The sequence below is a fragment of the Leptosomus discolor genome, chromosome 1 (genome assembly GCF_034619465.1).
Source record: "Leptosomus discolor isolate bLepDis1 chromosome 1, bLepDis1.hap2, whole genome shotgun sequence".
In the NCBI taxonomy this organism is placed as follows: Eukaryota; Metazoa; Chordata; class Aves; order Leptosomiformes; family Leptosomidae; genus Leptosomus; species Leptosomus discolor.
This window is the reverse complement of record NC_141391.1, coordinates 97,426,153-97,445,974: the sequence shown is the minus strand read 5'-3', so window position 1 is coordinate 97,445,974 and position 19,822 is coordinate 97,426,153. Positions and strand designations below refer to the sequence as shown.

General features: G+C 36.2%; 1 protein-coding gene across 1 annotated transcript in view; it reads left to right on the top strand.

The window, feature by feature from the left end:
- Nucleotides 1-19,822, top strand: part of TRAPPC10 (trafficking protein particle complex subunit 10) — a 45,520-nt gene that overhangs the window by 20,254 nt on the left and 5,444 nt on the right. Inside the window, exons 9-19 of the mRNA XM_086473963.1 lie at nt 1,298-1,412; nt 2,606-2,682; nt 5,363-5,454; nt 6,611-6,751; nt 8,872-8,984; nt 10,055-10,569; nt 14,376-14,517; nt 15,654-15,812; nt 16,972-17,201; nt 18,462-18,562; nt 19,004-19,130. Coding sequence (XP_086330089.1) covers nt 1,298-1,412; nt 2,606-2,682; nt 5,363-5,454; nt 6,611-6,751; nt 8,872-8,984; nt 10,055-10,569; nt 14,376-14,517; nt 15,654-15,812; nt 16,972-17,201; nt 18,462-18,562; nt 19,004-19,130 — 1,812 coding nt within the window. The remainder of the gene's footprint in view (nt 1-1,297; nt 1,413-2,605; nt 2,683-5,362; nt 5,455-6,610; nt 6,752-8,871; nt 8,985-10,054; nt 10,570-14,375; nt 14,518-15,653; nt 15,813-16,971; nt 17,202-18,461; nt 18,563-19,003; nt 19,131-19,822) is intronic.

Genomic DNA, 19,822 nt, shown 5'->3' with positions numbered 1-19,822 from the left:
GGTGTCTAAGGTTGCTACTGCTTTCCACTGTTGAAAAGTATTTTAGAAAGATGGCAAGCTCCAGAAACTGCTGAAATAGCATATTGTGATCTTTGTGGATGTTTTTGAAGACCAGTGTAAGCTCATCCTCATTTGCTTAGCCTGTAGAGTATTTTCTCTTTGTTTTCGTCATAGTTTGTTCATATTTCAGTAGACTTAGGAATCTTCTAACAGGCCCTAGGAGGTCCTTGTCTTATTACAAAAGCAGAGAAATACAATTTCACCTTGAAGAGTTACTGTTTTAAAAAAAAAGGGGAGGGACAGAGATGAGGATAAAGGAAACAAAGAATTGTTTAAAGTGGTGATGGGTGCATCACGTTCTTCCCATGTTCCTCACATGTTTCTGTGGAAGATGTGTACCCAACTTGGAAATGTTCCTCCCATTCATAGCTCTTCTAACACAAAGGATAAAGGGAAAAATTCTAGGATAATGAGTAGCAGTAAGGTGGAACAGGCTGAATAAAAGAAACTTAGCAACTAGTGACAAGTGCAATTTAAAAAAAAAAAAAAAAAAAGAAGTTAATGGCCATCCCCATTTTATATGGTGTAGGGTAATATGATAAGCTGAGACCTTTTTTTCTTTTGCGGGCTTACCTTGGTAGTTGATTGAGTTATTCTAAATGAATTCACCGAATGACCAACAGAACTGAAATTCTTTAAGGCAGTATCCTCTGCTGACTTCTGGGTATCAAGTATACCAGCTTGATATGGTAGTTGTGTGGCACTGTTTTAACACCATTAGCTATGCTAATCGTCTCTCTTTCAAGAACGTTTTCACCTGAATACAGTACTTTGGGTGAATTTGCAAGCTTGTCTGATCAGTGTACTGGAGGCTGCCTGCCTTTCTTGATTATATAGATTTCAAAAATATAGACACAGTTATTAGAAATGAACTTCAGTGATAACTACCAAACATCTCAAGCTTTGTCTGTGTTTATATAGAAAAATAGAAGGATTTGTTCTGATTAGGTGTTATGCATGTAGGGACATGTGTTCCAGTGCATATGTTCCAATGCTTTTTGAGTCAGTAACTTATATGCAATTTAATTCTCAATAAAGTTAATTTCTATTGTGAGAGTAACAGTTACTTTTGAAAGGTTCTCTGCATTCTTCCCATGAAGCAACTTTAATACAGATCTTATAAGCATTCTAATATGATAGCAGTGGAAATGTATTGTAGGAATGACGTAATAGAGTAAAAGGAATTTTATATTAATTTTGTAGCCTATTGAAAACAAGCATCTGGTTTCTTTTACAGTTAAAATCTCTGGGTTATCTGTGTGGTCTGGTGTCAGAGAAGGGACCCAATTCAGAAGACCTTAATAGAACTGTTGATCTGTTAGCAGGGTTGGGAGCAGAACGCCCTGAAACAGGTATTTCAAGGAATGTATGCACTCTTTCTAATAACTGACATTGTCTTAAATACATAGCATATAAATACATCAGTAATAATAATTTCCAAATATCCCTACATATATATATATATCAACATTGGTAGAACTCTGGTATCTCTCACGAGTTCTTTTAATGTATGTCTAGTACTTTAAATTACTAATGCATCTCCTTACTATTACAAGTGTAAGTTTTTTCCATTAATGTTGCATTTGTCAGCATTTAAGTAAATAGTCTTGAACAGTACTGTTTTGAGTAAAGTTTTTAATACTTTCAGCCAAGTATTAAAAATAAAATTATTTTAAAAAGAAACAGAGCATCCTTGATCTAATGCAAATAGATAACCTGAAACTGGAGCTACAAAATGAGATTTGAGTTGAAGTGATATTATTTGAGTGGCTGAACAGCTAAATTTATTTACTCCGTGTGGATTTTATCACTCACAAAGATATTTTTGTAGGGAAGAAGCTTTCAGGTGTTAAATATGCTAGAAAAATTAGTATATTTGAAGCATTAGCTGACAGGCTGACTCTTGCAGGTATGATGATGTATGATTCTTAATTCAGTGCTATGGTGCCTGTTGTATTTATTTAAAATGGAGGCTTTTTTCTTCTGGGAATATTGACACATTTGGTCAGGCAAAGATTTTTAAATTGAGCAAGCTACTTCAGAAGAAAAACGTGGTCTTGCTAGCCATTTTCCTTTGAAGTAGGTTGTTTAAAGTAGTAAAATGTCTTTAAACTACATTTTACTTCTGTCATGTGGATTTATAAATCCAGCAGTGGGGAGTTGTGAGATTGTTACTCTTGGCAGAGTGTGGTATTTAAGTACAATGGTGTGCATTTCTAGGTTGAATAAATGTTATGAAATGCTGCGTGGAGAAGTTAGTACAGTTACTATATTGCTGCTTGCCTTTACCCTGCTACCCTGAACATCATTCACCTGTGCATGCAAAGACAGGGAGTTGTGAAACAGCCTTCCTTGATCTTATTTTAGAGCCTGGGGAAGAAACTCGTGATCTATCTCAAAGTGTTAGTGATGTTTCCCACATTAAATTAGTTTTAAGGTTTTTTTTCTCCACTTTCTACCGAAGGAAAAAGTGAGGTGGGGGCTGTGTTATTAAAATAGGAGTATATTTGTAAGTGACACCTCTTGTTCTGCTTTTTTTCTAAAGCCAACGCGTCACAGAGCCCTTATAAGAAACTTAAAGAGGCCTTATCATCTGTAGAAGCTTTCGAAAAACACTACTTAGTAAGTATGAGTTTTGGCTATTTATAGTAGCTTTGCGTATTTACATTATGGCTTTAATAGGGCCAAAATTTTCCAACCTGAGAAGATAACATTGGGAACGTAAATCCACATTTCTGTATTTTGGTATCAAAGGTTATTGCTTACACACTGAATGCAGCAAGGCTGATCTCTTTTACAGCAGGAACCCTGTATGGGCCCCAAGTTTCAAATATTTAGATTAACTTTAATATTTACAGGTATGAGTTGGATGTTATTATCTGTAAGTATGTATACTTAGTTATGAAAAAAGCTAATGTCATGGCTATCATATTCTGCTATCCCAAATTCAGAATTAATTGACTCTTCCTCAGAAGAATGTTGATGTGTGAATTCAGCTTCCTTTTGAATGGTTTAGACTTGTATCTTGCAATGGGTGTTACATGGTTTAAGTTATACTGTTGGATTTTTTTTGTATAAACTGTGGGACATCTGTGGATAATAGGGTTGGAGCTGGTATAAATTGAAACATTAGCATTCTCATTGTGCTTTAATATGCATGCTTGTTTCCTGACAGCTCCCTTATTGAGGAGCCATTGTAATGACCTCCTGGGTTTTTATTTAGTAAAAGATTGTTAAATAAAACAAAAAACTCCTGACTGTCACAAGGGTGTGTTTGATCTTGGGGGATTTGGTTTGGGTTTGTTTTTTCCTTAAATAATTTTCCTCTGAAATTTCTTATATTTGCAGTACTGCCGTTAAAGTTTTCTGGGGAAAAGTTGGAGGAAAACTGAGCAATTTTTTTTTAATCTGAAAACTAGGTGGTACTTACTTTTACAAAGTTTTTTACTGAAAGAAAAAAATCTCAAGATGTAAGGTTTCATTTTTAGACTTCTTTTCTGTGTAAGACTGGGTATATGGACCAAAACTAAAATCTTCAGAATTACTAGCTGCTCTTACATATTCAGTTCCAACTGGTACCTGGAGATCTTTGCTACATTCAGCAGTATCTTCCTAAATTTAAGAAACCAAGTGGGATCTGCAGAGTTTGCCAAGGAAAGAATTGCCCTTCCTGTTTGTATTTCTGACTGCGCTTTTATGCAACAGAAATTCGGATGTCAGATAAAATAGAAAAGATTGTTTTCTGTGTAGTTGTCACGTAAATATATATAACTTATATATACCCATATTTTATCCATGTATTCAGGGGAGAAGAACATAGAGTTAGTTAAAATTTCCAGACACTGCTAAGATAATTTTTTGCATTTAAGATTTTAATGAGTCCAGAAAGTAAAATGCAGGTTTTCAGACATGTTGAAAGCAGGAAGTGATGAGCTTCTATTAACAGGAAAGGCTTTCTTCTCGTTCAATGGCTAGTCTCATGCAACTTCAGAATCTTTTTTAAGATTTTCAAATCTCCTACAAGCATGTTGGCTTGTACCTTAATTTTGGGGGAACATAGCTTTTCATTTGTATGTGTAGCTGCTGTCTAAGACCTCTCTGGCTTTACTGATCTGTTAAGGAGTGATCACCTAGTTTATTTTAGGATATTGTTGTGAGTTCTTAAAGAAAGAAATAAGTGATTTTTCTAGGCTGTCCATAAGAAACATCAAAAATGGCCTAAGAAAGGCTTTGGGAACTCATTTTTAGGTAATTTTCCTACCCCATATGAATAGATGCTTTCTGACAGATACTCCGCAAAATACTTAGGCAGTGGAGAGCTCTTAAGTGATTTGTTTTGAAGGATAGAATAGTTCTCAATACACTAAATGAAGGAGAATGAACTTCTGTGGAAGGTTGCCGACAGTCAGAAGAGGCTACAGGTTTGTAAATATGATGTGGAATGCTTTTATGTATCTGGCCAGAGATTATTATATACTTGAGAAAAAAGTTTGGTGGTGCTGTACAGTGTGTGTTGTAACTGCTAATTTTGTGAGAAAGATTTGTCGCTGTTATTGGAAGCTTTGGGCAAGGTGAGGAAGTTGACATGTAGACGGTGTGACTGCGTTGGCAGTTAAGCTTAAAGGTGACTGAGAAACTTCAATTTGGGATTGCGTAGCTTCAAGCAAAATTCTTTTAAAGCTCTCTTGTGAAGACACTGAATGTAACTTAGCATTTTCTGTTTAATTATATGTTTACATACTGCAGACTTTCATATACTTGATTGTATTATGTGCAGCCCTACTGAAAGAATGATATACCGCGTTCTATATGTAGTTGCCCTAGCTTTGAAGTATTAGTTATGAGTCTCTGGAGCAAGCTCTAATATTAGTCTAAATATGTCACGCTGTGGTGTTTCCTGGAATGATACACTACACAACCTTGCAATGATAATCTAATGGTATATAGTCACTGAGAAATGGGTGCTTTCAAAAAAAGACAGGAGGATTCAAGTGTAAATAAGTGCTTGAAACTGTATCTTGTCTATTGTTTCCGTGGTTTTGAGTTGCCTTATCTAATTTTTAATAGACTTTTTTCTTTTGCTATTTATAACACAGATATGGGATAATGACCAGCTGTAGAAAAAGTGATGACCTGTTACAAACTGCTGTATATTGTGTCCTGGGGCAAGGGGAAATCTAAAAAGTGACTCATTCTCATAATTTTGTGTAGTAACTTAGTTACTGGCTATGAGTTTGTGTGAAATACCATATAGCTACTAAAAATATATAAAGCTTATAACAGTTTCTTTTCTTTTAAACAGGATCTGTCCCATGCCACCATTGAAATGTACACAAATATTGGAAGAATTCGCTCAGCTAAGCTTGTGGGAAAGGACTTGGCAGAGTTTTATATGTAAATGAATGTTTAAAATGTCTTAAGTGGATTACCTTTGAAAAGTTTGAATATAATCCTTAAGGAAAATATGCTGTATTTTAAAAAAGGAATTTTAAAAAGTATTTTTAAAATGTAAACATACCCCAAGTTTCAGGCTGCATTTCAGCAAAAAAAAAAACCCAAACACCGTCAATCTCTTTATATCAAATGCTAATTCTCACCTCATGATTTAGTACTCTGACCTTTAACTGGTCTATGTTCTTTAGCTTGATCCTTTCTTCTAGGAAGAAAAGGGCAACAGAGCAGAGGAAGGAAAGAGATAACTTTGCATTTACTGTAGCCTGCTTTGTAATGTGGCTTCTGACTTATTTCAAAGTTTATAGTTGAAGAAAAGCCAAAAAACATGTTCTTTGGAGAGTAATCAGTTTTATATTTGAGGTTGTGATTGCAAAATGTTTGCTTCCCGAATGTGAAACTTACAGTGATTTTATTCCTCATTTCCAAATATATTTTTTGTGTTTATCCCTGCTGTCAAATTCTACTAAAGGAACCTCCTGCACTGGTTTTCTGTTTCACTTTATTTTTCTTATTTAGAAGAATTTGGGAGTACTAAGTGTTTTTTTTTGGGGGGGGAAGGCATGTTTGGACATGCTTCTCACCTATGCTCACTAAAGCAGTCTGATCTTCTAGCTGCAATAGATTCTCCTAAATTAACTTAAATTTTCACCTGAAGGAATAGTGATAGGTTTAAAGACTACCATGGAGCTGCTGTGTAGTGATAAAATGATATTTTCATTGAAGCATTTTCCTGCTTTAAAATTGTTGAGTAAGTGTAGTTTGAGTTAACTGTCAGAAGCCTGAGATGGCTTTTGTTGCATTTGTGGGAGGTAGCTTCACCTCATTTGCTCTGGCTCGGGATAGATCTGTATACGAAGCCTTTCACTGACATGGTGTATTTACACTAATTGCAGTTCTGTTTGCTTAAGTGAATCACATAAAGGTAGGCCAATATGTGGATCTGTTACCAGCAAAATAAAGAGCATAATGGTTCATGGCATCTTGTTCTGCATTCATATGCAATGTCTTTCCTATCACCTCTTTTTGAAAATGTGTAGAGAGTTTTCATGGCTGCAAAAGTTCTTACATCACTTTACTCATTTCTTTATTTTTAAAGGAGGAAGAAGGGTCCACAGAAAGCAGAAGTCTATCTTCAAGGAGCACTGAAAACCTACCTTGCTGAGGGCTGGGCGCTGCTTGTCACACATACGAGAAAACAGTTAGCTGAGTGTCAGAAACACCTTGGGCAAATAGAAAAGTATCCTCTAAAAGGTGAAGCCAGAAAAACCAAGAGCGGTGGAAATTATGCTTCTGATTATTTTTCTGCCATATCTCTAACTTTTATTTAACAGTAGAGACTGCCGAACGTCAGTCAGCTGAGTTATTTCTTGTTTCCATTGTTGCTGTTCGTTTGGGGAGAGTTGGGTTATTATTTTTTCATTTTTATTTTTTAATATCTCGTTCACTTAAAACCTTTTGCCTGTGGTTGCTGCTCGCCATTTTAAATATGTCTAGGCTTTAGAGAGTGGTGCAACATGGATAATGTGAAGTTTATCATTAGTTCAGCAGATACCATAGAGGCTTTTTATGGTTCTGTTGGCACTTCCATCATTATGAAAGTTTTTATCTGCTACTGTTGCTTCATTTGATGGCATTACAGTGTCTTCCTGTATTAAGGAGCTAAATTTCTGGGCTTGATCTCTGTAACTGCTACCACCTTTTTCCTGTATCTGACCTGGCAAGGACTCTTCTGGTATTTGTAATGGTGACTTTTTCCAAAAGTTAAAACAGAGGCTTGGAAGATGAAAATCTTGTAGCTTTGGTGTGGTGTGTGGTGTTCTAATATTTTTTATTTTGTTTTTGTTTTTTTAAGCTATTTATTTATTTCTGGCTTTGATCTCTGCTTCAGGAGGGAAGTGGGAGTTGTTTGCTTTTAAGTTGTGTAAAAGCTCAGTCTTCAATGTCTGAATGAAATACTCTCTGTGAATGCTAAGTAACACTTTGAGAGAATTATTTGGCCCAATCCTAATGTTTGACAGGCTTCAAATTCTTCACTTCGATACTCTCTGCATTATTTTCACACACTAGCTCTATCTGCTACAACTGTATTTGTTCAAATATTAAATATTTCTGTGTTGCTGTACAGTTGCTACTTGGAAGATATGAGGTGGGGGGTGTGGGGAAAAGTCTGCTGACTGGCCTTGGGTGTTTCATATTTGCTTTGGCATTAGAAACAGCCCAATTTCAATTCTGCTTTTCATTTTACCCTCATATGTTGTTGCCTAAATTTGGTAGTTAAATTAAGAGACTTGGTTCAAATCTGAACTGTCGTGCTGCATGCAGGATATTATGTACTATAGCAAACCAGCACATTTTTATTATTTTTTGGTGTTTTGGGGGAAGGGTGCTGCTTTCATTGGTGCCATAGTTATAAGTGGAATTCCTCTAGGTGTTCCAAAATGGGCTGGTTAGCTGAACAGAGTACTTTCTGCAGGACAGTTCTTGTGGAAATTGCAAGGAAAGACAGCTTTTTTTTTTTTTTTTTTTTTTTAATGGTCCTTCTAGCTTTTTAAAAAATTGTTGGAAGTCTTTGTGGTTTTTTTTCTTTGCCTAAGCAGCTCATATTTTAGTCTTTAAGTGACAGTACTAGGAATCTTACTGTAGCTGAAAATCGGTTGAGCTACATTAAAATTTGTAGTGTATTTTGGGTTTTGTTCTTTTTTTTTTTTTTTTTTGTTTGGTTGGGGTTTTTTAGAACTAGACTTAGATATTGTAAATGTCTGCCTCCTTTGAAAATTCTTACATAGGTTTTAAATGCTCTTAAATTTTTCTGCTTCAGTGCAAATGCTCTTAAAGAATCTGAGCCAGTAATACTGCAGTCTTAGCTAAATACTTAAATGAGCATTTGTATCCCCAGCACTCGAAAGTGTAAAGAATGTCTTATGACTTAGCTATGGCAAGTGGTGCTGTAACAGCTGGCAGATTCTCAGCCACATAAGCTGGCATATAATCAAACACTCAAGTTATTTAATTCTAAATGTTGGGCAGCATAATGCAACGTACTGGCTTCTTAACTTGCGTGCTGTATTTATCTATTGACAAATAATTTTCTGTGCTTGCTGATCTTTTTAGATGGGGGAATATTGCACAGGTTAATAGTGGATCTTATTTTAGTAGGTCTGCAAAAAGCAGAGATTCTGCAATATTCTCAGGTGATAGTAAATCTTCCATTGCTTCTTTTCTAATGGAAGAGCGTGGTGATGATAAAAGCAAGTCTGATATTAAAAGATTAGAAAAGCAGTACTTGGAATTGTGTCATTTTCAGTTGAATTTCTGAATGTTGCAGACTTCTACTTCATGTTTCCTTAACTTTTTAAGTTATCTTCAAACAAGCAGCCTTTTAGCTGGTGACGACCACTTAACGGAAGATGAACGCAAAAGCTTTTGCCAAGAAATACTAGATTTTGCCAATCAGCAAGCAGAGAACCAAGGTAAGTTTGGTTCTTAAAACTTAAGTTGCTCTACTCTGATCTTTCCCTCAAAGCAGATTGGAAGGCTTTTTCTGATTATTTTTGTTACCTTGCATATAACTTCTGAACCAACATGGTTCTTTTCGTGTCATCTCCAAAATGTTTTTAAAACTTCTGCAATAATAAAAGATAGATGAATCAAAGATGAAAGGCTCATTAACATTTTCATCCTGAATACTGGATAATCTTTGTTTTCCTTCATTTATTCTGTTTCTCTGCTTTGGCAGCTCATAATTTATCTTGCGTTGTTTTGGTGGTTTTTTTTTTTTTAATTGCTAACTTATCTTTGTCTCTACATTGCTGGCATAGAGATGGCAGCTCTGTGATGATACTTCTTTTGATGTTATATCTGTTCCCATCCACTTGCAGCTTATTGTTTTGACCATCCTACCTCTTCTCTATTCTTCCTGCTGCTTCAGTAATACCTTGTCCTTGGATACAGAGTAATTCCTGCAGATCTGAAGACTGTTCATTTTTATGCAGAAGTTTTTCTTGATGAATGGATGTACCATAAGTAATATGTTATTTTAGATTTGCTTCTCAATGAAGTTTCAGTACTGCCTCGGTGTTAGTTTTTGGAATCTAGACAAGAGAATGAAACCCCCTTGCATGGTAAAGCTGATGGCTCAACGCACCAGTCCAATTATTAGTTTCTTAAACTTGTACTTGCTCTTAATTTATGTACTCTGGGAAGTTTGTCACTTTTTGTTACTGTGTTAGTCTAGAACACTTTATGTAGTAGTGAAACGTTAAACTTGTGCTTAGACGCTATCTCTTAGTTTAGTTGTCTTTAATAGCCTGCTTACTAAAATTGTATTAGATGTAACTGTTAGAAAACAAATCTCAGCATCTTTAAGTCTTATTTCTATGCAAGATAAAACTAAAATAGCAAAGTATTGATTTGTTGTGAAAGGATTCATTGTGAAAAGTTGTTGATTCATTTAATTCTAAGGATTAAATTTTTAAGAGAAAAGATTTGCTGATCTCCAGCAGCAGTGGAGAAGAACAAAATCCTGTTTTTATCTTTCCAGGTCAAAAGGTTATATTGCCTATGCACTCCTTTGCACAGTTGAAAACTCTGCATTTTGACCCTCCAAATGCCGTTGTCCATGTGGGTGGAAAGTTGTCTATTGAGTTGACTTTGCTGAGCCAAATGCCCATCCCTGTCCAAGTGGATCAGATTGCCATCCATGTTCACTTCAGCGTTGAAAAAAATAGTTACAGGAAAACAGCTGAGTGGCTCACTAAGCACAAAACGTCCAATGGTGTTATCAGCTTTCCAAATGAAGTTTCAGGCTTCCCTTTGTCAAGAAACAACTTGCCAGCACTGGAGCTATACGAAATGTACGAACGGAGTCCCTCAGATAACTCTTTGAACACTGCAGGAATTATCTGCAAAAATGTGCACATGCTACTACGAAGGCAAGAGAGCAGCAGCTCGCTGGATATGCCCTCGGGGGTGACTTTAGAAGACGGGGCTCATGTGTTGAAGTGCAACAACTTAATACTGGAACCAGGGGTCAATAAAATAACATTCAATACTCAGGTATGTTTTTATAGTTGAGTGAATGTAGCACTCATGAAAGAAGAACTGAAAGCGCTGGCTGAGGAAGAGCGTAGTGTTGGCAAGTGGTACCTGTATTGCTTCCTGTTACAGCTTGGGTGATGCCATTCGCCTTGTGGCCTGCTTTTTCTTGTTCTAGACTTTAATTTCCCTTGAAAGAAGGGTGTTGTGTTTGTGGCAAAAGGTACAGGTGACTTTCCTATTTGCAATCATTTCAGTCAGCCTTCCAAAACTTATTTTAAACATCTTGACTATTGATGCCAAAAACTAAACTAATTATCTTGCATTTGCAAGATAATGTACTGCTCATGAAGTCTGCCTTTGCTGTTGAGCTCATTGAGAATAACGTTTAAAAGTTTTGATGGGAATGCATTTTCTAGCCTTTAGTAAGTGACTGTGTGGCTAAATTTGGTTGATAGCCTGTTCTTCACTGTGGAGGGTGGCAGAATATTTTTTCGTTTGGTTGATGCAGTAAACCTACCTGGAAGAAATATGACAAAGTTAAGCTCAGCTTCAAATATTTGAATTTAGAAGATGTCAGAATTACAATTGCCCCCGTTACTCATCTTAATCGCACAAGGAATGAGAAGACAAGAACATAAGGTTTCTCAGCTACAGGAAGACTAAATTTGCATGAGTAAACACCTGTGAAAATAGTGTCACCATCTAAATGCCACCCTCAGAAAATGGATTAGTCCTGCTTCTGCCATATACTGTCGTATATGAAACTCCCTCAATTCCTGACTTGCACATGCACTCTTAAGTCAGCTTAATAACTGGAGTAATCCTTTTTTTTCCTCCTGTTCTTCCCCCAGCAAGCTTAAATACTCCCAGTAAGTGCTGAAATATTTAAAAAGCGTAGTGCTCATCACTTCTGTTTACATTGCATTACTACTAGTTGCATAGTAACTGGAAATCAGCAGGCCTTGAGTACCAGTCCTGTAGGTTGGTTGGTTGTGGTGGTAGGGGTTTTTTTGGGGGGTTGGGGTTTTTTTTTGTTGTTGTGGGTTTTTTTTTTTTTTTGTTTGTTTGTTTGTTTGTTTTTTTTAACTGCCACTCATTGTGTGGACTTGTACTTTGCCAATCTGTGGTTTGTCTGCTTGTTTTAATGAAATGGGGAAAGGCATTTACCTACCGACTTAGTCCTAGGAGGTGAAATGCCAAGCATCTTCAAAAGTGAGACTTGATCATCTGTTTGGCATTCCAGGAGTAGGAACTTCTGGCCTCAATTATCATGTTGTTCTGTTCTTTGGGTTTCTTTAAATGTTTTGTATGTCCCGCCCCACCTTTGTAATCCTTCGTAGGGAAGCATTTAGTGGTTCAGTGCTACAGTAGTGAAGATTAGAGTAGGGAAAATTTGAGTGAGAAAGTGCTGAAAAATTCAGAGCAGCATCTGAATGGTTAACAAGAGATGGGGTGGCACAATGAGGAATGTAACAGGTGTTTTTTCCTAGCTGCTTCATTTTCTGAGCATTATATAGATGCTATGAAGAAAGTGAGTGTTTTGCAGTCACATATGGTGTATATGCCTGCTGGCTTTGCCGTTTTCTAATTGGTTTAAATTAGCTTTGGTTCCTTTCTTAAACTAATTTTGAAATAAGGATCTACATATCTGCTTTTGATGACTAAAAATTGATAGCTACACAGAACCGGCCAGGAGGTTTCTTTATCATTCTTAGTATATTTTAGCTGCCTCACACCTAAGACTTTAACTTTCCCCCGCATTGTTAATTTCTGTCTTGTCATAGAACTTTGTTTAGAGTGAAGCTTTCTGTGGGCTTTACATACTCTACCATTCCATTCCTCCAGCACCGAGGCAGAAAGCACTGGATAGGTGTGCTCAGTACATTTGCACACGTACATTGTGGAACCTGTGTGGATAGCAGGTATCTCAAGATGGAAGCTGAGTTCAGGTCCCTGCTGATACAGTGTGAAATAGCAATAATGTCATTTGAACTACCTATTGACCTAATTTTTTAGGTTTCTCATTCTTTCAAAGGATTGGGACAAGTTAATGGGATCTGGAGATGTCAGAGGTCTTGGTGGCTGCAAATGTAGTTTTCTGGAAAATAAATAGAGTACATAAATTAATGTGTGCTGAGCTGGATTTCAGGTGAAGGGGCCTTACTAGAAGAAAGTTGATAGAGACTGTTCTGAGCAAGCATTTTGGCTTACTGGGATCAGGAAGATCTGAAACCATGGAAGAATAGATGTGGATGGAAAGCTAGATATAGTTCTGCTTTAAATTTGCCTGTTCTGCGTGCTTCTGATGGCTGTTGGAGGATGTACAGCCTTATGTTTATAACTTTCCTGTTTTCCCAACCTTTCTTTCTTGAAAGAACTTTGCATGGGAAGACTGCTCAGTGTGAATCCTTCTTCTCTTTATACAGTTGTTCAAAGCATGACTTACCTGTCCTTAAAGGGAAAATCCGAATATGTTATAATTTTAACATTGTATTACTGGATAACATGATGAAAGCTTCTCTAGATTTGAGCTGCGGTGTTTACAAAATACTTGCTAAAAATCCATTAACATTGTAGTAGTATACTGTGTCACTTCTACTGGATTATATAGCTGTCCAGAGGATAGAAACAGCTGACAAGTTGTTTTCTAAATTTTCCTACAGTAATGCTTAATTGCACTGCTTTTGCAGAAAGAGGAGTGACTGTGCTTCTGAGATGGCAGATGGAGTTTGATTCTTTCTGTAAATCTTAGGCTGATGATTAGCATTGTTTATGCTGATAGCAGTCTTCCAGTGTGGGGTTTTTTCAAGCTTTAAGAGAGATCAAAAAGCATTATCCAAATTCTTCAGACCAATATTCCCATCCCATGTTGAGGTTTAAAGTATGTAGGTATTATGAAAGATTTTACTCATACTTTTCTGTTTATTAAGTATTCAAGGAATAAAATTTAGTGACTTTAATGTCAAAATGCATAATACTGAGTTTCAATCAGGACTTAACTCAGTAAATAACTGTGTGAGCTTTGATTGTTATGTTGTTACAGCTTTTCTCCATAACTTCTGATCTTATTCTTTAGATTTATTTACACCCAGCATCAATATTTATGTTTTGCACTTGCTAAAATGGAACATGGAAAAAGTAAACATTTCCCATTTCCTAGCAGTAGTAGCTAAGAGCAAATAGAATCAAGAATAAATATACTAACAGATGTTACAGATTTGCTTTTTATAATGTTATCAAAAAACATGCAGAATCCCATTATTCAGGGTAAGGGAAGAGTTTGAAATTAAATATGTATGTATTACTTTTTTGTAAGCATTCACACAGGGGGTAGGGAGTGTATGAAATCGATAGCTTGAGCTGAAAGCTGCGCCTTATATAAATGTAGGATTTTAGGAATGTTAGCCAAATAAGCACTTCACTGCTTGCTAAATATCATTTCAATACTTAATAAATATGATTATATTTTAATGTATGTGACACCTGGGGGGGGACGACACACCCAACCCACAAACAAGACAAAAAGCACCCCAAAACAACTATTTGACAGCATAGCTACTATATTAGTTATTCTGATTATTGGTACTTGTTACTTATGATGTTTTTTCTTGAACCAGCCAGCATTCTAGAGCTTCTCTTTTAATGGGGCGGAAGGTGCTTCTTTAAAAATCTTGTCACTTACTCAGAGAGCAAATCTGTCATTTTAATTTACAAATGCAAAGTATCTGATAAAAATGAGCTGAAAACATGCTGTTCTGTAGTAGAGGGTTTGTTCTAGAAGTATTTCCTAGATTCAAAAATCCATTAAAATGTTTTCTTCAAAGGCCAAAGAACCTGGGACGTACACACTCAGGCAACTGTGCACTTCAGTGGGAAAAGTACAGTTTGTCCTTCTTCATATTTACCCAATTGTGCAGTATGATGTATATTCTCAGGAGCCCCAGCTAAAAGTGGAACCGATGACTGGTAGGTACAGTTGCTATGCCGAAGCTGTTTTGATGATTTCTATTGTACTCTCGTGGGACTAGATAAAGCATTTTCTGGCTTGAGTATTGCTTGGATTTTTTTTGTGTTACTCCTAATTTTGAATCTAAAAAATTCTCACTTTTCAAATTATCAGTAAAGTAAGCTCTGTCAATGATGGCTAGTTTTCAACAAGTCATTCCAGTGTTTGGCTCTGAAACAGGTAGTGTCACTTTTGAACATGAATTTGAACATGTCACTTAAATATCAGGTATGATTTGAGCTGCCACCCTGATTAGAAGTGAATATTTAAAATTTGTAATTGACTGAGCTCCTTATTCGTTAGTTCTGTGACACTGCAGTCCCTTTGGTATTTACAAGAAATGTGTAAGAACTGGGATTCTCTGCTTGAGGTGATAGTATAAAGTTATTAAAATTTAATACTGAATACATCCATTGGTTTCATGGACAGCTGAGCATTACTTGTAGAGTTTATTAACATTTTAATAGTGGCTTTGTTTTCAGGCTATTTATTGAGGCAGTTGAGGTGTTAATATGCATTTTGTGCTGTCGTTCCAGTTACAGGGGTTGCAGTGTGTGGCAAAGGAAGGACAGGCATATTGGGCATTAATGGAATTAGCTGCCACTATGAAATTGGTGGTTGTGATTCAGATATTTGAGAGTCTGTGTGCATACTGGCATTCTTGTTATCCTCTTGATTATGTAAATACAGTGTGTGGGAATGACTGGCATTTTAGGTGCAAAAATATAAAGCTGTCTACAACCTGGAGAACTTAACAAAAAACTTAGTGAGTGAATTCTTTGGGATTATTGTAATTCACTGAATTGGAATTATTGTATTCACTGAATTCTGTGCTGCCACAGCTACACAGTAGCCAGCTAGTCTAAGCTATCCAAGAAACAATGGGTTTTGGTCACTCAAATTGCAACAATTGGTTTCTCCACACCGATGTATCTGAACTAGGTTTAATGTGTTGCACAACACCAAAACCCCCCCACACTTAAGTCACCCTAACATGTCACAAATCCTCTGGGAATACTGCTTGCTAACAAGCCTTAGCAATGCATTTTTACCATCTACCGATGAGTACGTTAACAATTTCTACTTTCTTCTTCAGATAGCCTTTTGGCTGGCATTCCCCAGAAGGTGAAATTCACAGTGACTACTGGTCACTACGCCATGAAGAATGGCGATACTTTGCAGCTCAGTAACGCGGATGCCATGCCTATTCTGTACCATCCGGAGAGCAAGGCAGTGATCTATTCCAACACCAGAGGTAAGTAATGAAGTAAAAATTGATAATCTTTAAATGGCTGAATATTCAGTAACCCTGAGGTAAACCTGTACTTAACAGTATTAAGAACACTGATGCTGTCTTTTTCAATAGTCATTATTAAGAACAATTCTAGGGACTTGCAACTGAGTACTTCAGTGCAAGGAAGGTCTTAAACTTTAACCCTCATAGTAGTAGTATGAACTTTTCGACAAACATAGCTGGGCAACTTTTACTTTCATTGGTGAAATTCAGTAGGCATGGTGAAACTGCTGCTGGGGTGAGAATCTGGTGTGATTTCCAAGAGAATCATGGTGATTTTTTTTTTTTTTTTTTTTTTTTTTTTTTTTTAACTAGGTGGGCTCTATTTTGACTAGACCATTTTTATTGTGAAGTAGTTGTAGGTTTTTACATAGTGTTCTGTGTAAATGGAGCATTTCCTTTGGCTGGTGTTTCGTTTAAACAGATGACATCCTAGTTCCTTTTTTTTTTTTTTCTGAGCATGAGTACTGCATAGTCCCCTCAGTTGCTCACACAAAAATGTAACTTCTACATAAATGGTAAAGAACTGTCTTAACAGACTTGATAATATTAAGATTAAAATAGACTATACAGAGGCACCCCACGTGTAGTATTTTAAAGATAGAGGGTGAATGGTGACCAGGGATACTGATGCATGTGTGGTCAGTAAGTTGTAAGTTGCTTGAAGTGAAATTATGAGACTAAGGAGGTGCAGGATGTTGTAAAAACTTGAACAGGTGTCATATGATGGGCTAAAATAGCTGTTTAGCTAGTTTCAAGCTTGTTATCAAATTGTCCTCTTAGTTCTTTCTTGAACATTGGAAGGGACTACCACATGGAATGTGGTGGTTACCTTCCTGCAGTGTAAGAAGGATAGAGCGTTACTATTGGGAAGCTGTGAACAGCAGTGGTATTTAAGATGTGAGGATTATAGCTTGTTTGAAGAGGTTATCTATGGTTTCTCCTTGCTGGTTTTGCAGACATGGAGGTCTTGCTAGGAAATGGTTATGGCACCATGTATTTTTCTATGACACTTAGCTTTTTAGGCTAGTTTCATTACTTACTTACAGATTAAAACAAAACTTGGGAAGGGATGAACGTGTTTTAAAACTACTTTTTTCCGCATTGTACACAACTATAGAAAAGATCTCAGAATCGTCATTGAGGATTCAGTCCTCTGAAAAGATCACAAGCATCAGTTTGCCAGTAGCTCCTGCATATCATGTGATTGAATTTGAACTAGAAGTCATGTATTTGCCATCAGCCACGGAATCTGCAGTGGAGAAAGAAAACACTACGAATAAAGAAGTTCACAGAAAAAACAAAGAGAAGCAGAAACAGGACAACTGCATGGCTACCGTTGACCAAAAAGTAAGATGTAATTTAACGTTTTTATTACGAAATCTATTTGATCACAGGGGCATTCACTTCACAAAATAGAAGTGGTGGTGATGGGGAAGTTGGCGGGGGAGCTCCTTGCATTGAACTGATTTTCCCTTAAGAGATGTACATGCAAAAATCATAGCAAATGTTATAAATGTAAGGAAAACATAAATAAAAGCAGAAATATACACTGTATTTACTATATTGCCAGCTGTTCCACTGGCTAGTAATCTGCGTTTTAATGTCCTAACCCTCGCAGTTTATATAGGATGAAGGATACTCCCTGTCTTTGTCAAAGGTGGCATGGTGGTCTTTAAATTCTCCTGCCTGACTCATGGGAAAAGTATCTCTTCCACTTGCAAAGAATCTGTATGCTGTGTTGAGGTATTTAACACTGTAGTGTTTCAAGCTGTCACAGTATTTAGTTGGAGGTAACTTTTCTTCTTGATTTTCATTATGAAGGGTGAGTAAAATAAGTAGTATGGAAAGGAGTTCTTCAGCTGACAGCAAAGTGGTCCTGAAACCATCACCTTTCAGTGTTACTGCTTGTTAAAATTGACTAAGTGTGCTGCCGTGTATCCTTGTATGTGAAGAGTCGTGTAAAAAGCAATAGCTATAGACTAGCATTGCTAAAGTGTGATGTGACAAAAGATTTTGGGTTTTTCCCTCTGCATTTAAAAATATGTTGTTAAATACATATGCGTTGTAGTTGGAAGAATGGCAGCATTCACTTCAGGAGAAATTCTTCAGTTAAGTGTGCTGCTTCAAGTTGAAACAAATATACATTAAATAATTTTTAAAAAATATCTTGAGCTTGTATTTAACATATTAAAGTATTATAAAGACATTTTAGTAATAGATCTTATAGCAATTTATTTGATATTGACCTTTTACCAGGTTACTGTATTAAGATGCTATTGGTATTGTCAGTGGCCTTTTATCTTTTCTTTCTTCTGTTTCCCTTCCTTTATTTCTAGTGTTCAGAACGGGTTATGTCAGGTTCCACAGGAAAAGCTTCTTTGAGGTTTTGTATGCTGCTCACAGGAAAACAAAACCCTAGTATTTTCTCAGATTGGTTTTTGACATGCTGATTTTTTTTTTTTTAGAATTTTTTTCTTATTCTTCCCCTTCTGGATGCATTAGGTATAGACACTTCTGGTAAAAGTTTTGCTTAGAAATTAGAAGAAAAGCAAAATCATTATGGCAAAGACCATTACAAATAAGAACTTTGTTCCCTTTTTCCTTTAGGTAACCATTGATTGTCCTTGGTCGATTTACTCCACTATTATTGCATTAACGTTCTGCATACCTTTTCATGCCAAGCATTCCTTATTGTCGGCTGGCAAACGGTAATGTACTCATTAAGTATTTATTGGGTTTTTTTCTTCTTACAAAATATGGAGCTGGAGTTTCATAAGTAATATTTATAGCAGCCTTTTCTTTTAAATTGGGCTTTTTTTATCTTACACAGCTTCCCGCTGGAAGCTTGTCTATTTCCTCTAGTGTTCTTTCATAACAATACAACAAATTTGTGGTTTCGAAGTAAGACCACAAGATAAACTAAGCTAGCCTATGTCTGTGTAGTTATTTGTTTTCGTTTAATATGAAAGAGGATGTTTTACAGCCTAGTTTCTACAGACTCATAAGTATTGAGGAAAAAATTGAAAGAAACAAATATACCTGCCATTCTGTTTTTGCTTAAGCTGTGCGCTTTGAAAACAATTTTATGGCTGTGTATTCTTTCAATGTAACTATTGAACTTTTGTTGAACAAACTGTCCTGTTTTTCAGGAAATATGTGCAGGTTTGTGTACAGAACTTGTCAGAACTCTGTTTCCAGCTTTCGGACAACAGCCTAAAAAATTCTGCTGACTGTACAGATTTGCAGCTGGTACCTCTGAACCCTGAAGCTCAACAGGTAAAGGTTCAGTTGGTGGTTTATGAGCTCGTTGGCAGGACAGCTAGATGAAAGTTCTTGTTAGTGAAATTCTTAGCACTTCTGCATGCAGATTTTGTAGTAAGTAAGGCTGATAGCTGATGTTAGGTCAGACCTTTTGTAGTCTTCTGAGTAGCTTTGATTCTTAAAGGTGCTTTAGAAGGCAATTACACTCGTAGATCTCAGATTAAATTCTAAAACTTGTGAAGATGATTAGTTGGGTTTTCAGACTTGTCCATTTGCCTCATGCAAAGCACTACATACCTGATTGAACAACAGCTATACAAATGTAGTATCACTAATACCACTGTTAACTTTTAACTTGTTTATCTTATAGCTGCAGTTTGTCATTAGGTTTTTGGAAAAAGAGCAGGTGGAAACTGTTTTCCAATTAAATAGAGCTGCAGACTCGTTAAGTTGCAAACAGTCCCCTTGAAGTTTCTTTCAGCTTTGTCTGAACGTGATATTAAATTTGTCATTCTTGGTGCCTAGGAAAAGTATTTACAAACATTATGAATATCTTTATTAAATTTGACTTTTGAATAAAATATTTTCACATGTACTTGAAAGTATATACAAACTATTAATATTTTTATTAAATTTGACTTTTGAATAAAATACGTGCACACGTACTTGATTGTGAAGTGTTCCCTTTTGAAACATTGATTCTGGCA